This window comes from Ahaetulla prasina, chromosome 6 (genome assembly GCF_028640845.1).
Source record: "Ahaetulla prasina isolate Xishuangbanna chromosome 6, ASM2864084v1, whole genome shotgun sequence".
In the NCBI taxonomy this organism is placed as follows: domain Eukaryota; kingdom Metazoa; phylum Chordata; class Lepidosauria; order Squamata; family Colubridae; genus Ahaetulla; species Ahaetulla prasina.
The window spans coordinates 112,069,322-112,090,283 of NC_080544.1; the positions used below are offsets into that span (position 1 = coordinate 112,069,322).

At 47.9% G+C, this 20,962-nt stretch overlaps 1 protein-coding gene across 1 annotated transcript; it reads left to right on the forward strand.

The window, feature by feature from the left end:
* Nucleotides 1–217: 217 nt before the first annotated feature.
* Nucleotides 218–20,736, forward strand: SLC51A (solute carrier family 51 subunit alpha). Its single transcript, XM_058187900.1, has 9 exons — nt 218–313; nt 5,025–5,119; nt 8,340–8,494; nt 9,840–9,913; nt 13,877–14,035; nt 15,090–15,201; nt 16,520–16,666; nt 17,514–17,619; nt 19,981–20,736. Exons 1-9 carry the CDS (start codon nt 258–260, stop codon nt 20,115–20,117), a joined length of 1,041 nt encoding a protein of 346 aa, XP_058043883.1. The 5' UTR covers nt 218–257; the 3' UTR covers nt 20,118–20,736.
* The last annotated feature ends 226 nt before the right edge of the window (nt 20,737–20,962 follow it).

Below are 20,962 nucleotides of genomic sequence, written 5' to 3' on the forward strand. Positions count from 1 at the left end.
GGTTCATTAACCTAGCAGCCGCCCTGGTACGCGTGATTGGCATCTGTGCCAATGAACCCAAGAAGAGTAGAAGCGGGAGGCAAAGATGATTCCGGCCGAATGAATCCAAGATAAAATTGTTCCCAGCAGCCTCAGCCAGCAGGACTCTGACCCCAATTTGAAGAGAGAAAACCCAGCTTCCCGGAAGTCCAGATCTTTTTCAGCGGCTGCTTCTCGTGGGATCAAGAAAGGCTGATAAGCTTGCGAGAAACCACCAAATGCAAGCAAGCATGGAAGAAAATCCTTCTTTGGAGAACCTGATGCCAAATCCAGGGTAGGCACCTTCATTCTCTCTCAAAGACCCCTCGGAGAGCTGGTTTGGCACAGTGGTTAAATAGAATACCGGTAGAACGGTATAGAATAGAATAACAGAGTTGGAAGGGACCTTGGAGGTCATTTAGTCCAACCCCCTGCTCACGCAGGAAACCCTTTACCACTTCAGACAAATAGTTGCCCAATCTCTTCTTAAAAACATCCAGTTTTGGAGCATTCACAACTTCTGGAGGCAAGTTGTTCCACTGATTAAAATTAAAACAGAATAACAGAGCTGGAAGGGACTTTAGAGGTCTTCTAGCCCAACCCCCTGCTCTGGCAGGAAACCCTACACCACTTCAGACAAATGGTTGTCCAATATCTTCTTTAAAATTCCCAGTGTTGGAGCATTCACAACTTCTGGAGGCAAGTAGTTCCACTGGCTAATTGTTCTCCGTGTCAGGAAATTTCTCCTTAGTTCTAGGTTGGTTAGTTTCCATCCATTGTTTCTTATCTTGGCTTCTGGTGCATTAACTCTTTTAAACGGATTAACAGAGTCGGAAGGGACCTTGTAGGTCATCTAGTCCAACCCCCCACACCCAAGTAGGACATTTCTGACAAATGGCAGTCTAATCTCTTCTTGAGGGCCTCCAGTGGTGAACAACGCTAGTGTGGTTAGTCCAAATCTCTCTCCTGGGCGGAGAATAGAATAACAGAGTTGGAAGGGACCTTGGAGGTCTTCTATTCCAACCCCCTGCTCAGGCAGGGAACATGATAGCATATCAGACAAATGGTTGTCTAGACTCTTCTTAAAATCCTCCAGTGTTGGAGCATTCACAACTTCTAGTGGCAAGCTGTTCCACTGCTTAATTGTTCCAACTTTTTGGAACTTTCTCCTTTAATTCCAGCTTGCTTTTCTCCTTGGTTAGTTTCCATCCGTTGCTTCTTGTCCTGCCTTCATGTGCTTTGACGAATCGGCTGATTCCCCCCCCTCATTTCTTTGGGGCAGCCCCTCAAATATTGGAAGATGCTATCATGTCACCCCTGGTCCTTCTTTTCATAAAACTAGACATACCCAGTTCCTGCAACCGTTCTTTATATATTTTAGCCTCCAGGCTAGAAGCAGGGAAGCTGTGAGTTCTAGTCCGGCTTTAGGCAGAAAAACCAGCTGTTTGACTTTGTGCTAGTCCCTTTTTGCCCACCCTGGGAAGAAGGAGGCCAGGGTTTTTTTCAGCGTTTTGTCATATATATATATTTTTCTTGCAATCGGTAAATCGCATTTGAAAATACGGGTTGCTCTCAACTTACAACAACAGGGAGAAAGGCAATTTTCAGCAGCTCAAAGGGCTCAAAGACACCAAAAAGAAGAAAAACGTCGCTAGAGATTCTCAGTTATCCAGGTTTTGATTGTCCCAAAGGTACTTTTTCCAAAAGAGCAAACTGGACTTTCTTGGTTTTTTATTTTTTTTCCTTTGAAAAGGTTTCAGTTCAGTCAGAACCGAAGAAGCTTTTTGGATGAGAAGCGATACGTTTTCAAGGGGGGGAAAGAAAATCTAGAATATCCAGTTGCCTTTTGAAAAACCACCTGTGGAATAAAAGAATCTTTAGGGTAGGGTTTCCTGCCTGAGCAGGGGGTTGGACTAGAAGACCTCCAAGGTCCCTTCCAACTCTGTTATTCTATTCTATATTTGCTTCCTTAGCGAATTAATATCTAAGGGAACTAATAGTCTAATAAAGAGAAGGATTGGGCGGGAGGGGGGACTTGAGAGCAATCTTCCAGTACTTAGGGGCTGTCCCAGAGAATAACAGAATAACAGGGGGACCCTGGAGGTCTTCTAGTCCAACCCTTTGCTCAAGCAGGAAACCCTATAACATTTCAGACAAATAGCTGTCCAATCTCTCCTTAAAAACCTCCAATATTTCAGCACCCTTGTTCCAAAGAATTTGGAAGGCAAGAGGGGCGGTCAACCTATTTTCCAAAGCATTGAAGGTCGGACAAGAAGCACATGGTATTTTCCAATGTGCTTTTAACCACCGGAAGGTCATTCAACCCTCAAAGGTCGAAGAGCGTCCTTCCAAATCGAAACCGCCACTCACCAATTTGGCGCACGGCGCTTGCCGGTTGTTTCCGGAGACAGGGGAACCTGCGTAAAGCAAAGGTCGAAAAAGTCAAGATGGAGGTTGTGCCTGAGGGATCAAAGTGGGACTTTTTTTTTTTGCCTCAGAATCCAATGTAAGAAGGGGCTCTATTCAGTCATACAATCAGAATGGAGCTGGAGGGGACCTTGGAGATCTTCTAGTCCAGCCCCCTGCTCAAGCAGGAGACCCCTATACCATTCCGGATAGTCTTTTCTTAAAAACCTCCAGTGACGAAGTACCCATAACTTCCGGTGTCAAGTGGTTCCACTGGTTAATTGTTCTCACTGTAAGAATTTTGTTTTGGACTAAGCTGAGAATGAATTAATTCTCAGCTGTTTTAATAAAATAGGTTTGTTCAGGACTGCATTGTGTTCACTACCTGGGCCTTGGTTCACAACATTTCCGGTTTCACACACTGCAAGGAATCAAAAGAACGAGCCAGGATGCCAAGCCCCATGGGCACGCAAAACTCACCGGGGTTAACACAAACTCGGGCTGCCGTCCCGCGTGTGAATGCACCTGACCTGTTTAGTGGCACTGCGTGAATCGAGACTGTGAGGTTCGTGGGATTCTCTGAGAGCTTGTTTGTTTTCTTATTCGTGTGTAAAAAGAGAGCAAACCCAACTCCCTTGTAGCACTGATGGTGTTCCCTAGTTGGGTCATGAAACGTCTGCAAGAAAACAACCCACCTCAGAGAGCACCAAGGACTCCCCATTCCTCCTCCTCCTCCTCCTCCTTCCTTTTCTCCACAAGCCTCCTCCCTTCTAGCACTGATGATGTTACCAAGTCTGGTCAGGAAACGTCTGAAGAAAACCACTCAGCTCAGAGAGTCCCAATGACCCCACAGTCCTCCTCTTCCTCCTCCTCCTCCTCTCCACAAACACTACTCTCTCTTCTGGCACTGATGACGTTACTTAGTTGGGTCATGAAACGCCTGCCAAAAGCAGCTGTTAAGTGAGTTTTGCCCCGTGTTATGACCGTTCTTGACACCGTTGATAAGCGAATCGTTGCATCTGTTAAGTTAGCAACAGGGTTGTTAAGCGGATCTGGCTTCCCCATTCAATTTTTTTTTTAAATTTACATTTATATCCCGCCCTTCTCCGAAGACTCAGGGCGGCTTACAGTGTGTAAGGCAATAGTCTCATTCTATTTGTATATTTACAAAGTCAACTTATTGCCCCCCCAACAATCTGGGTCCTCATTTTACCTACCTTATAAAGGATGGAAGGCTGAGTCAACCTTGGGCCTGGTGGGACTAGAACCTGCAGTAATTGCAGGCTGCTGTGTTTTAAATAACAGGCTTCTTACAGCCTGAGCTACCACGGCCCCAATTTGCTCATCAGAAGGTCGCAAAAGGGATCACATGACCCTCGGGACACTGCCACGGTCACAGATATGAACCAGTTGCCAAGCTGGCTGAATTTTGATCACGTGACCGTGGGGATGCCGCGACGGTCGTTAAGTGAGAACACAGCTCATGTTGCTTTTTTTTTTTCAGTGCAGTTGTCATTGTGAGTGGTCACTAAACGAACGGTTGTAAGTCAAGGACTACCTGTACTCCTGAGTTGTCCTTTTTGCTTGAGCTGCTCTTGCCTTCTGGCAGCTCTTCTCATGTGTGCATTAGGAACAGGCTCCTCTTGTTCCTCTGCCTCACTACTGTCAGCCTTTGGAGGCTCCGGAGTCCACACATCGCTCCCAGATGGCCCTGGCCCCACCGCTGCCTCCAACGCAGAGCCCTCATCCGGGCCTTCCCCAGCCTCCAGGACTGGCCCACGTTCTTCCTCAGCCTCATCGCTCTCCATTGCCAGCTCTGCCGGCTGCTGGCCGACCACAACAGGAAAACAGGTCAATTCACAAGCGGTTGCTTGCCTCAAATAACCTACAAATAAATGCTTGGATGGATCCAGTGGATAACATAACATAACATAACAACAGAGTTGGAAGGGACCTTGGAAGCCTTCTAGTCCAACCCCCTGCCCAGGCAGGAAACCCTACACCATCTCAGTCAGATGGTTATCCAACATTTTCTTAAAAATTTCCAGTGTTGGAGCATTCACAACTTCTGAAGGCAAGTCGTTCCACTGATTAATTGTTCTAACTGTCAGGAAATTTCTCCTTAGTTCTAAGTTGCTTCTTTCCTTGATCAGTTTCCACCCATTGCTTCTTGTTCTACCCTCAGGTGCTTTGGAGAACAGCCCGACTCCCTCTTCTTTGTGGCAACCCCTGAGATATTGGAACACAGCTATCATGTCTCCCCTAGTCCTTCTTTTCATTAAACTAGGCATACCCAGTTCCTGCAACTGTTCTTCATATGTTTTAGCCTCCAGTCCCCTAATCATCTTTGTTGCTCTTCTCTGCACTCTTTCTAGAGTCTCAATATCTTTTTTACATCGTGGCGACCAAAACTGGATGCAATATTCCAAGTGTGGCCTTACCAAGGCCTTATAAAGTGGTACTAACACTTTTAGGATAAAAATAATTCTAAACTAGCTAACCAAAGAAACAGTCCATATTTTTTGGGGGTCAAACCACAGAGAGGACGAGGAAGTTTGTAAGTTTCATCTGAACTCTGTTTTTTTCATTCTTTTTGGCAGTTTATCCCTGGATTTGATTCATCTGCTGATCGACAATTTCAGCGTCCCCGTTGCATGTTTCTCCCACCCGCCTTCTGCGCTGCAGCTGCTGCGACGTAAGTGTGCAAGACACAACCAAGGCGGAGGAGGCCACACAATATGAGGAACCCCGTACAGCTAGTCCTCAACTTATAACCGTTCGTTTACTGGCTGTTAGCACTTAACAACACTACAGGTAGTCCTCGACGTATGAATCACAATTGAGACCAACATTTCCACTGCTAAGTGAGACATCAGTTACATCTTCTTATTACGCCCTTTCTTGGCACGGTTGTTAAGTGAATCACTGCAGATGTTTAAGTTAGTAACCCAGTTGTTAAGTGAATCTGATTGACTTTGCTTGTCAGAAGGTCGCAAAAGGGGATCACGTGACCCTGGGACATTACAACCGTCATAAATATGAGTCAGCTGACAAGTGTCTGAATTTTGATCACGTGACCACAGGAAGGCTGCAGTCAATGGTCATAAATCTCAAAAACAATCATAAGTCACTTTTTCAGTGCTGTTGTAACTCCAAACGGTCTCTAAATGAACGGTTGTAAGTTGAGGGTTACCTGTCCTGAAAAATGTGAAGTAAGACTGTTTATCACACTGTGGACTGTTGCAACATCCCCCATGGTCACCTTGTCAAAATCTCCTGGCGATTGACTCACTTAGTTGAATTTTGATCGAGTGACCCACAGGGAGGCTGTTGTGACCCAGGCCCAAGTAGGTAATAGGAAACTCGGTCAGTGTAAAAACAAACAAACTTTATTAGCACAGCTGAGAATTAACTCATTCCCAGCGTCGTTCAACTCAAATTAACACAAATTCTTCCCAACACAATTCCTCAGTCCTATCACCAACCTTGATCCAATTAGGCAAACTACCAAAGGCCTTTCTTGGCAAAAGTTCAGAAGACGACGATACGAAACAAATGCAAGAAGACGAAGCTATCAACATTGTTTTCCGGCAAAGAGCCCAAATGCCGTTGCTGGTCTTTTAAGCCTTATGGGAGGGGCCAATCATCTCCTAGCCTTACTCCCAAGTCGTCCTTTTTGCTTGAGCTGCTCTTGCCTTCTGGCAGCTCTTCTCATGCGTGCATTAGAAACAGGCTCCCCCTGTTCCTCTGCCTCACTACTGTCAGCCTCTGGAGGCTCTGGAGTCCGCACCTCACTCCCCGATGGCCCTGGCCCCACCTCTGCCTCATCTGGACCTTCCCCAACCTCCAGGACTGGCCCACGCTTTTCCTCAGCCTCATCACTGCCTGACTCTGTTGCGAGCTCCGCAAGCTGCTGGCGGACCACAACAGAGGCTGCCACAGTCATAAGTGTGAAAAACGGTCGCAAGTCGCTATTTTCAGCATCGCCGTCACTTCGAAGAGTCACTAAACGAACCATTGTAAGTCAAGGACTACCTATTGCTTCTTCAGTCTAATGAGCTTTAATCCATTAGCTTGTTTTTCCTCGCTTGCTATTAGGTGCAAACGCAGGGCAAGGCCCTTCGGCTCTCTGTGGGGGAGCTCAGCATTTTCACCGCTAAGAGTTAAACGGAAGGGTGAAATGCTCCCGGTTCGGACTAGATCGGCTGATCCGGTAGCAACGGCGGCAGGTGATTTGGAGAATCAGTAGCAAAGTTCCCTGGTCCCCCACCTCCATGCCCAGCTGAGCCACGCAATCGTCAGAGCCTTTAAAAAAAAAAAAAACTTTTAAAAGCATTTTTTTAACAAACTCTTCGGCCGAAGAGGTTGTTAAAAAATGCTTTTAAAAGGTTAAAACGAGGCTCTGACAATCCCAGATGAGGCGCTTGATCGTCAGAGGCTTTTTTTTTTTTTTTTACTTTTAAAAGTATTTTTTAAAAGGTAAAAACGCTGAAGCCTGCTAGGCAAAAAATGGGGGCTGTAGGAAGGTCTGGCAGTTGACTTCGGCAACTGCCGGACCTTCGGACTTTCCGCCGCGAGCTGAAGACCTATTTGTTTGTTCGCGCAGGACTGGCATAGGATTTTAATCAGTTTTAATGTTTTAATATTTTATAATTATGGGGTTTTATTCTAAATGTTTTAATTCGGCCATTTGTGTAATAAGTTTTTTAAATTATGGTTTTATGTGTATATTGCTGTTGCTTTACTATGGCTGTAAACCGCCCTGAGTCCTTCGGGAGAAGGGCGGTATAAAAATTTAATAAATTTATTTATTTTATTTATTTATTAGATTTTTATACCGCCCTTCTACCGAAGGACTCAGGGCGGTTCACAGCCATAATAAAAATAGAACAATATACAATTAAAACAACAATTAAAAAACTTATTATATATGGGCTGAGATATAAAACAATATCCTATTAAAATTAAACTCTCTAAAAATATAAAATTATAAAATTTAAAAATCACGAAGCCAGTCCTGCACGGATGAATAAATAGGTCTTGAGCTCACGGCCGAAGGTCCGAAGGTCAGGCAGTTGGCGTAATCCAGGCGTAATTTAAAATAAATAAAATAAATAAATGGGGGGGGTGTTCATGTGAGGGAGTGAGTGTGTGTAAGAGAGAGAGAGAGAGAGAGGGAGAGAGAGAGAAAGAAAGAAAGAAAGAAAGAAAGAAAGAAAGAAAGAAAGAAAGAAAGAAAGAAAGAAAGAAAGAAAGAGGGAGGGAGGGAGGAAAAAGGAGAGGAAGGAGGGACTACAAACCTGGCACTAGATTAGTATTAGTATTAGTATTTATTGGATTTTTATACCGCCCTTCTCCCGAAGGACTCAGGGCGGTTCATAGCCACAATAAAAAACAATGACAATATACAGATAAAAACAAAGATTAAAAAACTTACTATATGTTTGGCAAAAATTTAAAACAGTTATACCGTTAAAAAACCCCTAAAATTTATATCAAATATGAACATTAAAATTAAACTCTTTAAAATTATAAAATTTAAAATTACTAAGCCAGTCCCGCACGAATAAACAAATACGTCTTCAGCTCGCGGCGAAAGGTCCGAAGGTCAGGCAGTTGACGCAATCCAGGGGGAAGTTCGTTCCAGAGGTTAGGAGCCCCCACAGAGAAGGACCAGCTTCAGAGGATAATCCAGGGCTGGAAGGGACCTGGAGGTCATCTATTCCAACCCTGCTCCAACAGGACACGGTTAGTGAGTTTCAGTCTTTTGATCTCCCCAGTCACATAGCCACGCCCACCCAGTCACATGACACCCCCACACCAAGCCACGCCCACCAAGCCACGCCCCCAGAAGCGGTAGGTAGGAAAGAAATTTAGATTTCACCGCTAAGGGTTAAATGTGTTGGTGGTTGCAGAGCAGAACTTTGTGGACCTGGCCATCATCGGCATGGCGACCTTCCTGACCCTGGTGTCCGTGGTCATCTTCGTAGAGGATGCTCTCTATCTCTCCAAGAAGATCCGTTGCTTCGTCAAGATGAGCACTCTCATCTGGAGCAGCTCGGCACCCACAGTAAGCACCCAGCACGGCTCTCCAGTAACAAATAAAGGAGGAGGAGGAGGAGGAGGAGGAGGAGGAAGAGGAAGAGGAGGAGGAGAAAGACAAAACTGTGGGGTCCTTGGTACTATCTGAACTTGGTGGTTTTCTGGCAGACGTGTCAATACCCAACTAGGTATCATCATCAGCGCAAGAAAGGAGTGGGGTTTGTGGAGAGGAGGAGGAGGAGGAGGAAGGCAGAGGAAAACTGTGGGGTCCTTGGGGCTCTCTGAACTTGGTGGTTTTCTTGCAGGCGTTTCAATACCCAACTAGGTAACAGCATCAGTGCTAGAAGGTTGCGCGCTAACCCTTCTCCCTTCTAGCCCCGATGATGTTACCTATTTCAGTAATGAAACATCTGCAAGAAAACCACCAAGATCAAAGAGCACCTAGGACACCATAGTCCTCCTCCTCCTCTCCGCAAACCCCTTCCCGCACTAATGATGTCACCTGCAAGAAAACCACCAAAAATCAGACAGCGCCAAGATCTCCTCGTTGCTCCTTGTGTTGTCACCAGGAGCAATGAGTAGCTCCAAGCCCTGTTTTTTGGCATTGGTGTTTGTTTGCATCAGCTGCACCAGGTGGACCAGATCAGAATATTAACTCCGCAGAAAGGCTAAAGCTATTTTTATTGAGATCGGCCATTCCATTTACTTTCTGCACAATAATCCTGTGAGATGGATTGGACCGAGAGAGGGTCATTGGCCCAAAGTCACCTTTGTGACCTTTGTGACCCAGGCCCAAGTAGGTAGTATTAAACGCAATCAGTTCAAAAACAAACAAGACTTTATCAGGAGAGCTGAGAATTAAACTCATTCTCAGCGTCGTCCAAACTAAATCAAAGCAAATTCGTCATAACACAATTCTTCAGTCTTATCACCAACCTTGGTTTAATTAGGCAAACTGCCAAAGGCTTTTCTTGGCAAAAGTTCAAAAGCGGAAGACGCCAACAAGAAATAAATGCAGCAAGACAAGGAGCAAGTCTATCAACGTTTTCCGGCAAAGAGCCCAAACACCATTGCTGGTCTTTTAAGCCTTATGGGAGGAGTCAATCATCTCTTAGCCTTACTCCTGAGTTGTCCTTTTTGCTTGAGCTGCTCTTGGCTTCTGGCAGCTCTTTGCATGTGTGCACTAGGAACAGGCTCCTCCTGTTCCTCTGCCTCTCTGCTGTCTGCCTCTGGAGGCTCTGGAGTCCGCGCATCGCTCCCAGATGGCCCTGGCCCCATCTCTGCCTCTGATGCAGAGCCCTCATCTAGGCCTTCCACAAACTAAGCGTGGTTTTGGATGCCTGCTGTTGTGCCTTCTTTCCTTTCTCTGCTAGGCCGTCTCGGTCTTCTGCCTCCTCGGACTGTGGGTGCCCCGGGCCATGACGTACGTGGAAATGGCCATCGGATCGTGAGTATCTCCCTCCAGGGTGTTCTTTTGTAATTGAGTGGAATTGGAATTGACACTCAGGAGTGGGGCTGGGGCTGAGGCTGGACCAGTGGGCCCTTTCGGGTGAACGTGGATGGCTGAAGACCTTTGAGATGAAGGATAGGGTAGTAGAACATAGAATCCCGGGGCTGGAAGGGATCTGTTGTGTCTGCGCCCCCCCGAGCCGGGCCTCCTGCCAGAAAGTGACTTGGAAAGTGAGGGGGAAGGGCCGTCAGGACTTGGGAGCACCGGCTTCCCTAGCTCAGCTCCAGGAGCCAGAGGCAGGCCAGGGGGAGGAGATAATGAGGCCTCCGTCCCCTGACTCTTCCGCCCTCCCAGGCCATGCCTCCAGACCCAGCTGATGGCAATCAGGCCTGGCTGGACCCTAGGTTTTGTAGGCAGGAGAGGCGGGAACAACAGAAGCAGGGGTGGGGCAGGCCTAGGAAGTGCTGAGTCATGGAGCCACACCCCACAGGATATAAAAGCAGCAAGGGCTGCTATACCACTTCGTGGCAAGCAAATCAACTGCTTAACTAGAGCTGAAGTACTGTTTGTTCCTGGTTGACTCATCAGCATCAAGAGAGATAACAGAGACACTTGGCAGACGCTTGCTAGTTTGCTGCCAGAGCTGACAGTTGTCGGTTAATTAAGCCATCGCTCGGACGGAGGCGAGGGGGGACAGAACAGGATCTTGGAGGTCTTCCACTCCAACCCCCTTCCCAAGGTCATAGATTCGGAGAGCTGGAAGGGGCCTTGGAGCAGTGGTGAACTCTGAACCGGTTTACTACCAGTTTGCTGTGTGCGCATGCTCAGTGCACACCAAATGCGAGCTGCACATACGCAGCGCACGCCAAAAGGAGGATTGGGAAGGTAAGTAGAACAGCGCGGCGGGAGGGAGATCAGCTGTCGGGTGCGATCGTGGGAACCTTTTAAAAAACTTTTTAAAAACATTTTTTACCACCGGCTTGGGCGAACAGGTAGTAAAAAATGCTTTAAAAAAGTAAAAAAAAGGTTCCAATGATTGTGCGGCACAGCTGTGATCGTCGGAGCCTTCTTTTCTTTTCTTTTTTTACTTTTTAAAAGCATTTTTTTATTACCTATTCGCCTGACCCGGTAGTAAAAAAATGCTTTTAAAGGGCAAATAAAAAGCTCCGACGATCATAGCTGTGCCGCGCGATAGTTGGAACCTTTTTTTAAACTTTTAAAAGAATTTTTTTACTACCGGTTCGGGCGAATAGGTAGTAAAAAATGCTTTAAAAGTAAAATAAAACCTTCCGACGATCATAGCTGTGCCGTGCAATCGTCGGAGCCCTTTTTTTTACCTTTTAAAAGCATTTTTTTACTACCAGTTCGGCTGAATAGGTAGTAAAAAATGCTTTAAAAAAGTAAAAAAAAAAAAAAGGTTCTGATGATCCCGTGGAACAGCTGTGATCGTTGGAGCCCTTTTTTTTTTTACTTTTTAAAAGCATTTTTTTACTACCTATTCGCCCGAACTGGTAGTAAAAAAAAATGCCTAAAAAGTAAAAAAAAAAAAAAGGTTCTGATGATCCCATGGAACAGCTGTGATCGTCGGAGCCCTTTTTTTTTACTTTTTAAAAGCATTTTTTTTACTACCTATTCGCCCGAACCGGTACTAAAAAATGCCTAAAAAGTAAAATAAAAAACCTTCCGACGATCACGCACTGGTCAGCTGATCATCATCGGAATTTTTTTCTTTACATTTTTTTACTACCGGTTTGGCAAACCAGTAGTATTTTTTTAAAAATTTGCATTTATATCCTGCCCTTCTCCGAAGACTCAGGGCGGCTTACACTGTTAAGCAATAGCCTTCATCCTATTTGTATATTTATATACAAAGTCAACTTATTGCCCCCAACAATCTGGGTCCTCATTTTACCTCCCTTATAAAGGATGGAAGGCTGAGTCAACCTTGGGCCTGGTGGGACTAGAACCTGCAGTAATTGCAGGCAGCTGCTGTTCATAACAGACAGACTTAGTCCGTTGAGCCACCAGAGGCCCTGTTCGGGCGAACCAGGGCCCTAGAGGCCCTCTAGTCCAACCCCCTGTCCAAGTTCATAGAATTATAGGGCTGGAAGGGACCTTGGAGGTCTTCTAGTCCAGCCTCCTGCTCAAACCAGGGGCCTTATACCATCTCAGACAAATGGTGGTCCAATCTGTCCTTGAAAACCCCCGGAGATGGAAGGCAAGTTCTTCCACTGATTAATTGCTCTGTCAGAATATTGTTGGACCTCATGCTTGGGGTGAGCAACCATCATCCATTACACCTCAATTTTTTAATATATATTATAAAAAAGATGCTGAGAACTCTAGATAGAGTGCAGAGAAGAGCAACAAAGATGATTAGGGGACTGGAGGCTAAAACATATGAAGAAGGGTTGCAGGAACAGGGCCAGAGGAGATATTCAGCAGGTTCTGACCAGTTGAGTAGTTTGGAGAACCGGTAAATACCAACTCTGACTGGCCTCACCCCTGTTTATTTCTGCCTCCCGAGTCCCAGCTGATCGGGAGGAAATGGGGATTTTGCAGTAACCTTCCCCTGCCACGCCCACCGAGCTATGCCACGCCCATCAGGCCACACCCACAGAACCGATAGTAAAAAAAATTTGAATCCCACCACTGAACTGGGCCTGGCTAGTCTAATGAAGAGAAGAACCAGGAGATACATGATAGCATCTATTTGAGGGGCTACCACAAAGAAGAAGGGGTTAATTTATTTTCCAAAGCCCCTGAAGGCAGGAGAAGAAGCAATGGGTGGAAACTAATCCAGGAGAGAAACGACCTAGAACTAAGGAGAAACTTCCTTAACCAATGGAACAACCTGCCACAAGAAGTTGTGGGTGTTCCAACACTGGAGGTTTTTAAGAAGAGATTGGACAGTCATTTTTCTGAAATGGTAAAGGGTTTCCTGCCAGAGCTGGGGGTTGGACTAGAAGACCTCCACGTTCCCTTCCAGCTCTTGTTATTCTGTGTTCTGTAAATATTCAGAAGACGAGAACTACAGGTGACATGATAGCATGTTCCAGTATTTGGGGGGCTGCCACAAAGAAGAGGGAGTCAGGCTATTCTCCAAAGCCCCTGTATCGTGTCCCTCTCCCCCTCCCACGACCGGGTCTAGGAAGTCCGTATCAAGCGTGGCCATGAAGCCTCTGCAGCTTTGCCAAATTCCTTTCAGATTTCTCAGGGCAGGCAGGAATCCAAGGTGTGACTTCAGCAAACTAAAGGAGACTTTGCCTGACTCAAGGAATGCCAAAAAGCAGATCCTTTATATAGGCCATGGGGTGTGGCTCCATGACTCAGCACTTATCCAGGCCTGCCCCTCCCTTCCTTCTGCTGACGTCGCCTCTCAGATCTCCAGAAGCGGGGATCCGTCCACTGTGAATTCCCTTCCTCTGAATCTGCTGCCGGTAATTCTAGCACGTGGCTGGCTCCCTGCTCACACACTGTAGGAGTGAGGTTTGTTTGTTCATTCCTGACATTCTGTCCGGGCATGGTGCCAGGGTTGGGGGCTGGAGGCATGCCAGGCCGTTCCTCTTCATTATCAGACTCTGAATCTGATAGCAGGCCTGGGAGGCGACAGGAGGGGCCCGGCTGAGGAGAGGAGGGAGGACGAGGCACAACACCCTGAAGGCAGGAGAAGAAGCAACAGATGGAAACTAACTAAGGACAGAAGCCACCTGGAATTAAGGAGAAACTTCCTAACAGCGAGGATAATTAACCAGTGGAACAGCTTGCCACAAGAAGTTGTGGGTGTTCCATCATTGGAGGTTTTAAAGAAGAGATTGGATTGATACGGCATAGGGTCTCCTGCTTGAGCAGGGGGTTGGACTAGAAGATTCCAAGGCCCCTTTCAACTAACCTTCTTCGGCTCTTCGGCTCCATTATCTCTACCTAATGATGGCTTTGGCTCGGCTTCTCCCCACGTAGGTATTTCGCCGTCTGTTTTTACCTGACGATGTTGGTGATGGTGGAAGGCTTCGGAGGGAAGAGCGCCGTGCTCAAGGCCTTGAAGGACACCCCCATGCTGATACGGACGGGGCCTTGCTGCTGTTGCTGTCTCTGTTGCCCCCCCATCACCATGACCAAGTGAGTGGAAAACCGGAGAGGTCTCAGGGTTCCACCCATAGCGAACAGAACTCCGAGGCCGGCGAATTCCTCAAAGGACAGTTTTACTGGATATATCAGTGGTGGCTAACCTTTTTGCCGTCACGTGCCAAAAGCGTGGGGAGCGTGGGGTGTGGGTGTGTCATACACGCGTGTGCCCACACCCATGGGAAGGGCAAAAACGGCCTTCCTCACCACCACCCCCGGAGGCCGAAAATGATCCGTTTCCCGACTTCCAGTGGGACCAGAAGGCCCATTTTCTACCCTTTCCAGACTCCAAAGCCTTTCTAGGGGCCTGGGGAGGGTGAAAACAGCCTTCCCCAACCCCCAGAGGCCGGAAACAGCCTGTTTCCCAACCTCCGGTGGGCCCGGAAGGCCCAAAAGTCAGCTGGAGCAGAGCTAGGGCAACGGTCGCGTGCCCACAGATATGCCTCCACATGCCACCTGTGGAACGCATGCCATAGGTTCACCCTCACGGGGATATATCATATTGGCATAGGCTGGTTAAAAATAGACTCTGAATGTTCCCACGGTTTTCACCTAATTAAAAGTAAAAGTCCTCCCCCTTCCCCAATAAGTCACATGGTCCAATCACAGTGCTGTCTGGTTGCCGTTGTTGTGGCCCGCCAGCAGCCAGCAGATCTGGCAGCAGATTCGGACAATGAGGAGGTTGGGGAGGAACCAAACCTGGGGAAGGCTCTGATGAGGGCTCTGCGTCAGAGGCAGAGAGGGGGCCACAGCCATGTGACAGTTGTCAGCTGCCTTTGGAGTTGGATATGACTGGGGCAGAAGAACAGCTGGAGCCTGTTCCCAGTGTGCGCATGTGCAGAGTTGCTAGAAGGGAACAGCTAAGGAACAAGGGTCAACTCAGGAGTAAGGCCACAGGTGGACAGCGAATGGCCCTTCCCATGGGGAATAAAAGAGGAGCGAAAGGGGAGTGGAGTTTGCAGGAGACAATTAGTGCGCTTAATTGGTTCGTGACTCTCCGAGACTCCTTGCCAAGGATAACGAACCTCTTTCCTTCTGTTCCCTGCAGACGGAAACTCCGAGTAATGCTGCTGGGTGCCTTCCAATACGCCTTCCTTAAAGTCTCCTGCACTTTCCTGGGCCTCGTTTTAAGCACTGAAGGCTTGTACGACACGGCAGATGTAAGGGGCACCCGGGCCCTGGAGGGGTCGGTGGGAGGGAGACCCTGAAGCATCCTTCTGCCTCTTTAGCGAAGAACAGAAGAATACAAAAAGAAGAGTAGAAAAACGAATGAGGTCGTCATAGCCCTTTCCTTCCCAAGGATAATGGGGAGGATTGGAAGAGATGGGCTAGAAGGGAGTTGTTCTGTCCCCCCTCGCCTCCGTCCGAGCGATGGCTTAATTAGCCGGCACTATCAACTCTGGCAGCAAAATAGCGAGCATGCCAAGTGTCTCTGTTATCTCCCTCGATGCCGATGAGTCACCCAGGAACAAACAGTACTTCAGCTCTTAGTTAAGCAGTTAATTTGCCTGCTACGAAGAGGCATAGCAGCTCTTGCTGCCTTTATACCCTGTGAGGTGTGGCTTTGTGACTCAGCACTTCCTAGACCTGCCCCACCCCTGCTTCTGTTGTTCCTGCCTCTCCTGCCTACGAAACCTAGGGTCCAGCCAGGCCTGATTGCCATCAGCCGGGTCTGGAGGTGTGGCCTGGGGGGGGGGAAAGAGTCAGGGGACGGAGGCCTCATTATCTCTTCCACCCGGCGTGCCTCTGGCTCCTGGAGCTGAGCCAGGGAAGCCGGTGCTCCTGAGGTAAGTCCTGACGGCCCTTCCCCCTCACTTTCCAAGTCACTTTCTGGCAGGGGGCCCGGCTCGGGGGGCGCAGACACAACAGGAGTTGGGTTTGCAGAGGGGAGGAGGAGAACTGTGGGGTGCTTGGTGCTCTCTGAGCTTCGTAGTTTTCTTGCAGACGTTTCATGACCCAGCTAGATGACATTATCAATGCTAGAAGGGAAAGGGATGTTGGGGGGGGGAGGAGGAGGAAGAGGAGGAGGAGGAGGAGGACTGTGGGGTCCTTGGTGCTCTAGGAACTGAGTTGTTTTCTTGCACACGTTTCATTACCTTCATTACTCCCTTCTAGCATTGATGATGTAACCCAGCTGGGTCATGAAACGTCTGCAAAAAAAAACTCAACCAGGCTGAGAGAGCACCAAGGATCTCACAGTCCCCTCCTCCTCCTCTCTTTAAACCCCATTCCCTTCTAGCACTGATGACGTTAGTTAATTGGGTCATGAAATGTCTGTAAGAAAGCATCAAGCTCAGAGAGGGCCAGGGACCCACAGATGCCCCGAAATTCCCAGGGATTCTGGGAATGAAAGTCTCATCAACTTGGGGAAAACCTGGGCAAAATAGGAAGAGTTCAGGACACACGCATCCTTCCGCCAGCCCAGCCCAGGAGCCTCTGGCGTTTAGCCTTGTTGGCATCTCTTCTTCTTGCCTCTAGATTTCAGCTACAAGTGTGGCGCTTTGGATCAACACCTCCCTTGGCGTCTCCACCCTCTTTGCCCTCTGGGCGCTGGCCATCCTCTTTCGGCAAGCCAAATCTCACCTCGCAGAGCAGAACATGACGGGCAAATTCGTTTGCTTCCAGGTAATTCTAGGAGTAGATGAGGGTATAGCCAGGGCTGAAATGCTCCCGGTTCGGCCAATCCGGTAGCGATGGTGGTGGGTGGTTCGGAGAACCAGTAGCAAAAATCCCTGCCCCCCCCACCCTCCATGCCCTCCCAATCACCTGGTTGCCTGCTTGCTGGTTCTTTCCAGTTAGCTCGCTTTTCCTACCTGAATGGTAGCAATAGGTTGTAAAAAATGCTTTTAAAAGGTTAAAAAAAAAAGCAAGGCCACCAGGCTTAAAGTTGCCAAGGTTGGAGACCCCTGCTCTCTAAAGCCTCAGTAAGGCCATACCTGGAATTCAGCATCCAGTTTTGGTCACCACATTACACAAAAGATGTTGAGATTTTGGGGAAAAAAAAGTTCAGAGAAGAGCAACTAAAATGATCAAAGGCCTAGAGACCGAAATATAGGAAGAACGGTTGCAGGATTTGGGTTTGCCTAGTCCAGAGAAAAGAAGGACTAGGGGTGAGATGATAGCAGTCTTCCAGTATTTGAGCGGCTGCCCCAAAGAGGAGGGGTGGGGGGTCAGTTTATTTTCCAAAGAACCTGAAGGCGGGACAAGAAGAAATGGATGGAAACAAATCAAGGTGAGAAGCAACCTAGAACTAAGCAGAACGTTCCCGACTGTGAGGACAATTAACCAGTGGAACAGCTTGCCGCTAGAAGTTGTGGGTACTTCATCACTGGAGGTTTTTAAGGAGAGACGGTCTGAAATGGTATGGGGGTCTCCTGCTTGGCTAGAGGACCTTCAAGGTCCCTTCCAGCTCTGTTCTGATTCTGAGACATCTCGACTGGTTCAATATCTCTGTGGCTTGTTCTGCTTCCAGGTCCTCCTCATTCTGGTGGCTTTGCAGCCGTCCATCTTCAGCATCTTGGCCAACGGGGGTCAGATCGCCTGCTCCCCACCCTTCTCCTCCAGGGCCAGAGGCCAGCGTAAGTTTCGGGGGGGTGGGTGGGTTAAATCAACCTGATCTCCTCTCCATAAGTTGCCTTCCGATTCTTGTAATTCCCAGAATCCTCCGTGCATATTTCCAAAAATGCTTTTGAACAAAATAGTTTCTCTCAAACCTAGATCTGGGCTCTAGAGATGCTAGAAGAGAGGTGGGGAATGATGGCCCTTTTATGACTTGTGGATTTCAACTCCCAGAATTCTGGAGCCTGCCATGGCTGGTTGGGGAATTCTGGGAGTTGAAGTCCATCATGGCTGGTTGGGGAATTCTGGGAGTTGCAGTCCATCATGGGAGGTTGAGAAATTCTGGGAATTGAAGTCTATCGTGGCTCTCATGAATTCTGGGAGTTGAAGTCTTATCATGACTCTCATGAATTCTGGGAGTTGAAGTCCATCATGGCTGGTTGAGGAATTCTGGGAGTTGAAGTCCATCCTGGCTGATTAAGGAATTCTGGGAGTTGAAGTCCGTCATGGCAGATTAAGAAATTCTGGGAGTTGACGTCTATCATGGCTGATTAAGGAATTCTGGGAGTTGAAGTCCATCATGGTTGGTTGGGGAATTCTGGGAGTTGAAGTCCATCATGGCTGATTAAGAAATTCTGGGAGTTGAAGTCTATCATGGCTGATTAAGAAATTCTGTGAGTTGAAGTCCATCATGGCTGGTTGGGGAATTCTGGGAGTTGAAGTCCATCATGGCTGGTTGAGGAATTCTGGGAGTTGAAGTCCATCATGGCTGGTTGAGGAATTCTGGGAGTTGAAGTCCATCATGGGAGGTTGAGGAATTCTGGGAATTGAAGTCTTCATGGCTCTCATGAATTCTGGGAGTGGAAGTCCATCACGGCTGGCTGAGGAATTCTGGGAGTTGAAGTCCACAAGTCATAAAAAGGACCATTCCTCACCCCTGTGCTAGAATGAAACTTCCAGGATGCCTAAAATTTTCTAAGTAAGGTGATGGGAAAAAAAATGAGAGCATATAGAATAGAATAGAATAGAATTTTTGATTGGCCAAGTGTGATTGGAGACACAAGGAATTTGTCTTGGTGCATAGGCTCTCAGTGTACATAAAAGAAAAGATACCTTCATCAAGGTTTATATTGGAAGAATGTAGCTATTTCTTAGAACTTAATCTGGAAAATCTGCAATTAATTGGGGTTATCACCTGCAAGGCTGTAGTCCTCGAAGTACGACCACGGTTGAGCTCAAAATCCCTGTTGCTAAGTTAGGCAGCGAAGTGAGTTGTGCCCCATCTTATAACCTTTCTTGCCACTGTTGTGAAATCAATCACTGCGGTTATTAAGTTAGTAACATTAAGTGAATCTGGCTACCCCATTGACTTGGCTCGTCCGAAGGTCGCAAAAGGGGAATCACGTGACTCCGGGACGCTGCCACCGTCCTAAATATGAACCGGTTGCCAACTACGGCAGGAAAGGGGAGCAACTCACTTAGCGAGTGTCTTGCTTAGCAACGGAAATCTCGGGCTCAATTGTGGCCGTAAGTTGAGGACTACCTAAAGTGGCCAGCAAACCCCAGCAGCTACCAAAGTCAAATGCACCTTTCATGTAGGCAGCGACTACACTTCCCAGCCAGCACGGCCACTGGGAACCGTAGTCCTGAAAACCTCCGGAAGGCAGCCTCAGGTAGGAGACGGCTGCTTTCAAAGGACCAGGAGGCGTGTCGTGTCCCACCCCCACTCCGACGCACGAGTCAGGGAAGCCCGTAACAAACTTGGCAACGAAGCCTCTGCAGCTTGCCAAGTTCCTTCGAGGTTTATCAGGGCAGGCAGGAGTCCAAGTTGTGACTTCAGTGACAAGTGACAGAACTGGATAAGACTTTGCTTGACTCAAGGTTGGAATGCCAAAAGCAGGTCCTTTATATAGGCTGTGGGGTGTGGCTCCATGACTCAGCATTTATCCAGGCCTGCCCCACCCCTCCTTCTGCTGGCGTTGCCTCTCAGATCTCGGGAGCGAGGGTCCACCCACTCTGAATTGTCTTCAGCTGGATCTGCTGTCAGCGTCTGGGAAAGGGAGGGGTCAGAGGGAGTAGGGCCGAGTATTTCCAGCACCTGGCTGACTTCCTGCTCTGAAGGCTGAGCCAAAGGAACACAGGCTGTATGAGTGAGGTTTATCGGGCTTCTCCTTTCACTCCTTGAATCCTCTCCGGGCATGGGGCCAGGGCTGGGGGCTGGAGGCATGACAGGCCGTTCATCTTCATTATCAGACTCGGAGTCTGATAAAAGGCCCGGTTGGAGACGGGAGGGGCCCGGCTGAGGAGAGGAGGGAGGACGAGTCACAACAAGGCGGCTGCCTTCAACGCTAATCCTGATGATTTCAATCTTTTGTTCCAAGAAATGCACGCCCAGCTGCTGATCCTGGAAACGTTTGTCCTTGCTGTGCTAACCAGGATGTATTACCGGAAGTCGGACGACAAGCCAGGATGCTGCCTCCGCGAATCTCCAGAGTACAAAGCCGAGATCAGGCAATAAAGGAGGGTCCGAGACCCGGCCCCCAACACACAAAACACTGGTCAAAAACAGCCAAATCCCACCCTACAGGTAGTCGTCAACTTACGCCCACCATTCAGCCCAAAATGTCTGTCGCTGGAAAATTTGTGAAGCGAGCTTCGTCCCGTTTTTATGGCTTATTTGCCATCAGCGTGAAGCACAGCGGTTATTAAATTAGTCCTACAGACATTAAGTGAATCTGGCTTCCATTTTGAAGGTTGCAAAAGGGGATCACATGACCCCGGGACACTGCAACCGTCATAAACGTGAGTCGGTTGACAAGCATACAAATCTAAATCAAGTAGCCACGGGGATGCTCCAAGGGTCGCAAGTGTAAAAAAAATGGTTGCAAGTCACTTTTTTCAAGGCCGCTGTAACTTCGAACGGCCACTAAGTGAACTGTTGTAAGTCGAGGACTACCTGTATACGTTTCCACGAAGAATTTTGCTGCTTGCTGGTGGCACGAGAGAGAGAGAGAGAGAGAGAGAGAGAGAAACCTACCTTTGCGGAGTGACATTTGGACTATTGGCACAGGCACGCCTATTGTTAAAAGTGCGCAAAGCTCGCCGAATAAAATCTTCCCATTTTCTTCTCATTGGAACGAGAGAAAGAAGCGTGGTACTTAAACTGCTAGCCTGGTTGTCTTAATTTTTATGCTCAGGAACTTGCTGTCCTGGATGGGACAAATCCTTCTGAACCAAGACGAGAAACTGGGGCGATGAGGTTCATTTGTACGTTTTGTGCAAATATTTCTAAAAATTCTGGTTTGGGTAAGTCGGGAGAGAAACCGGGGCTTCTTCTAAGTTCCATTATTGCTCATATTGATT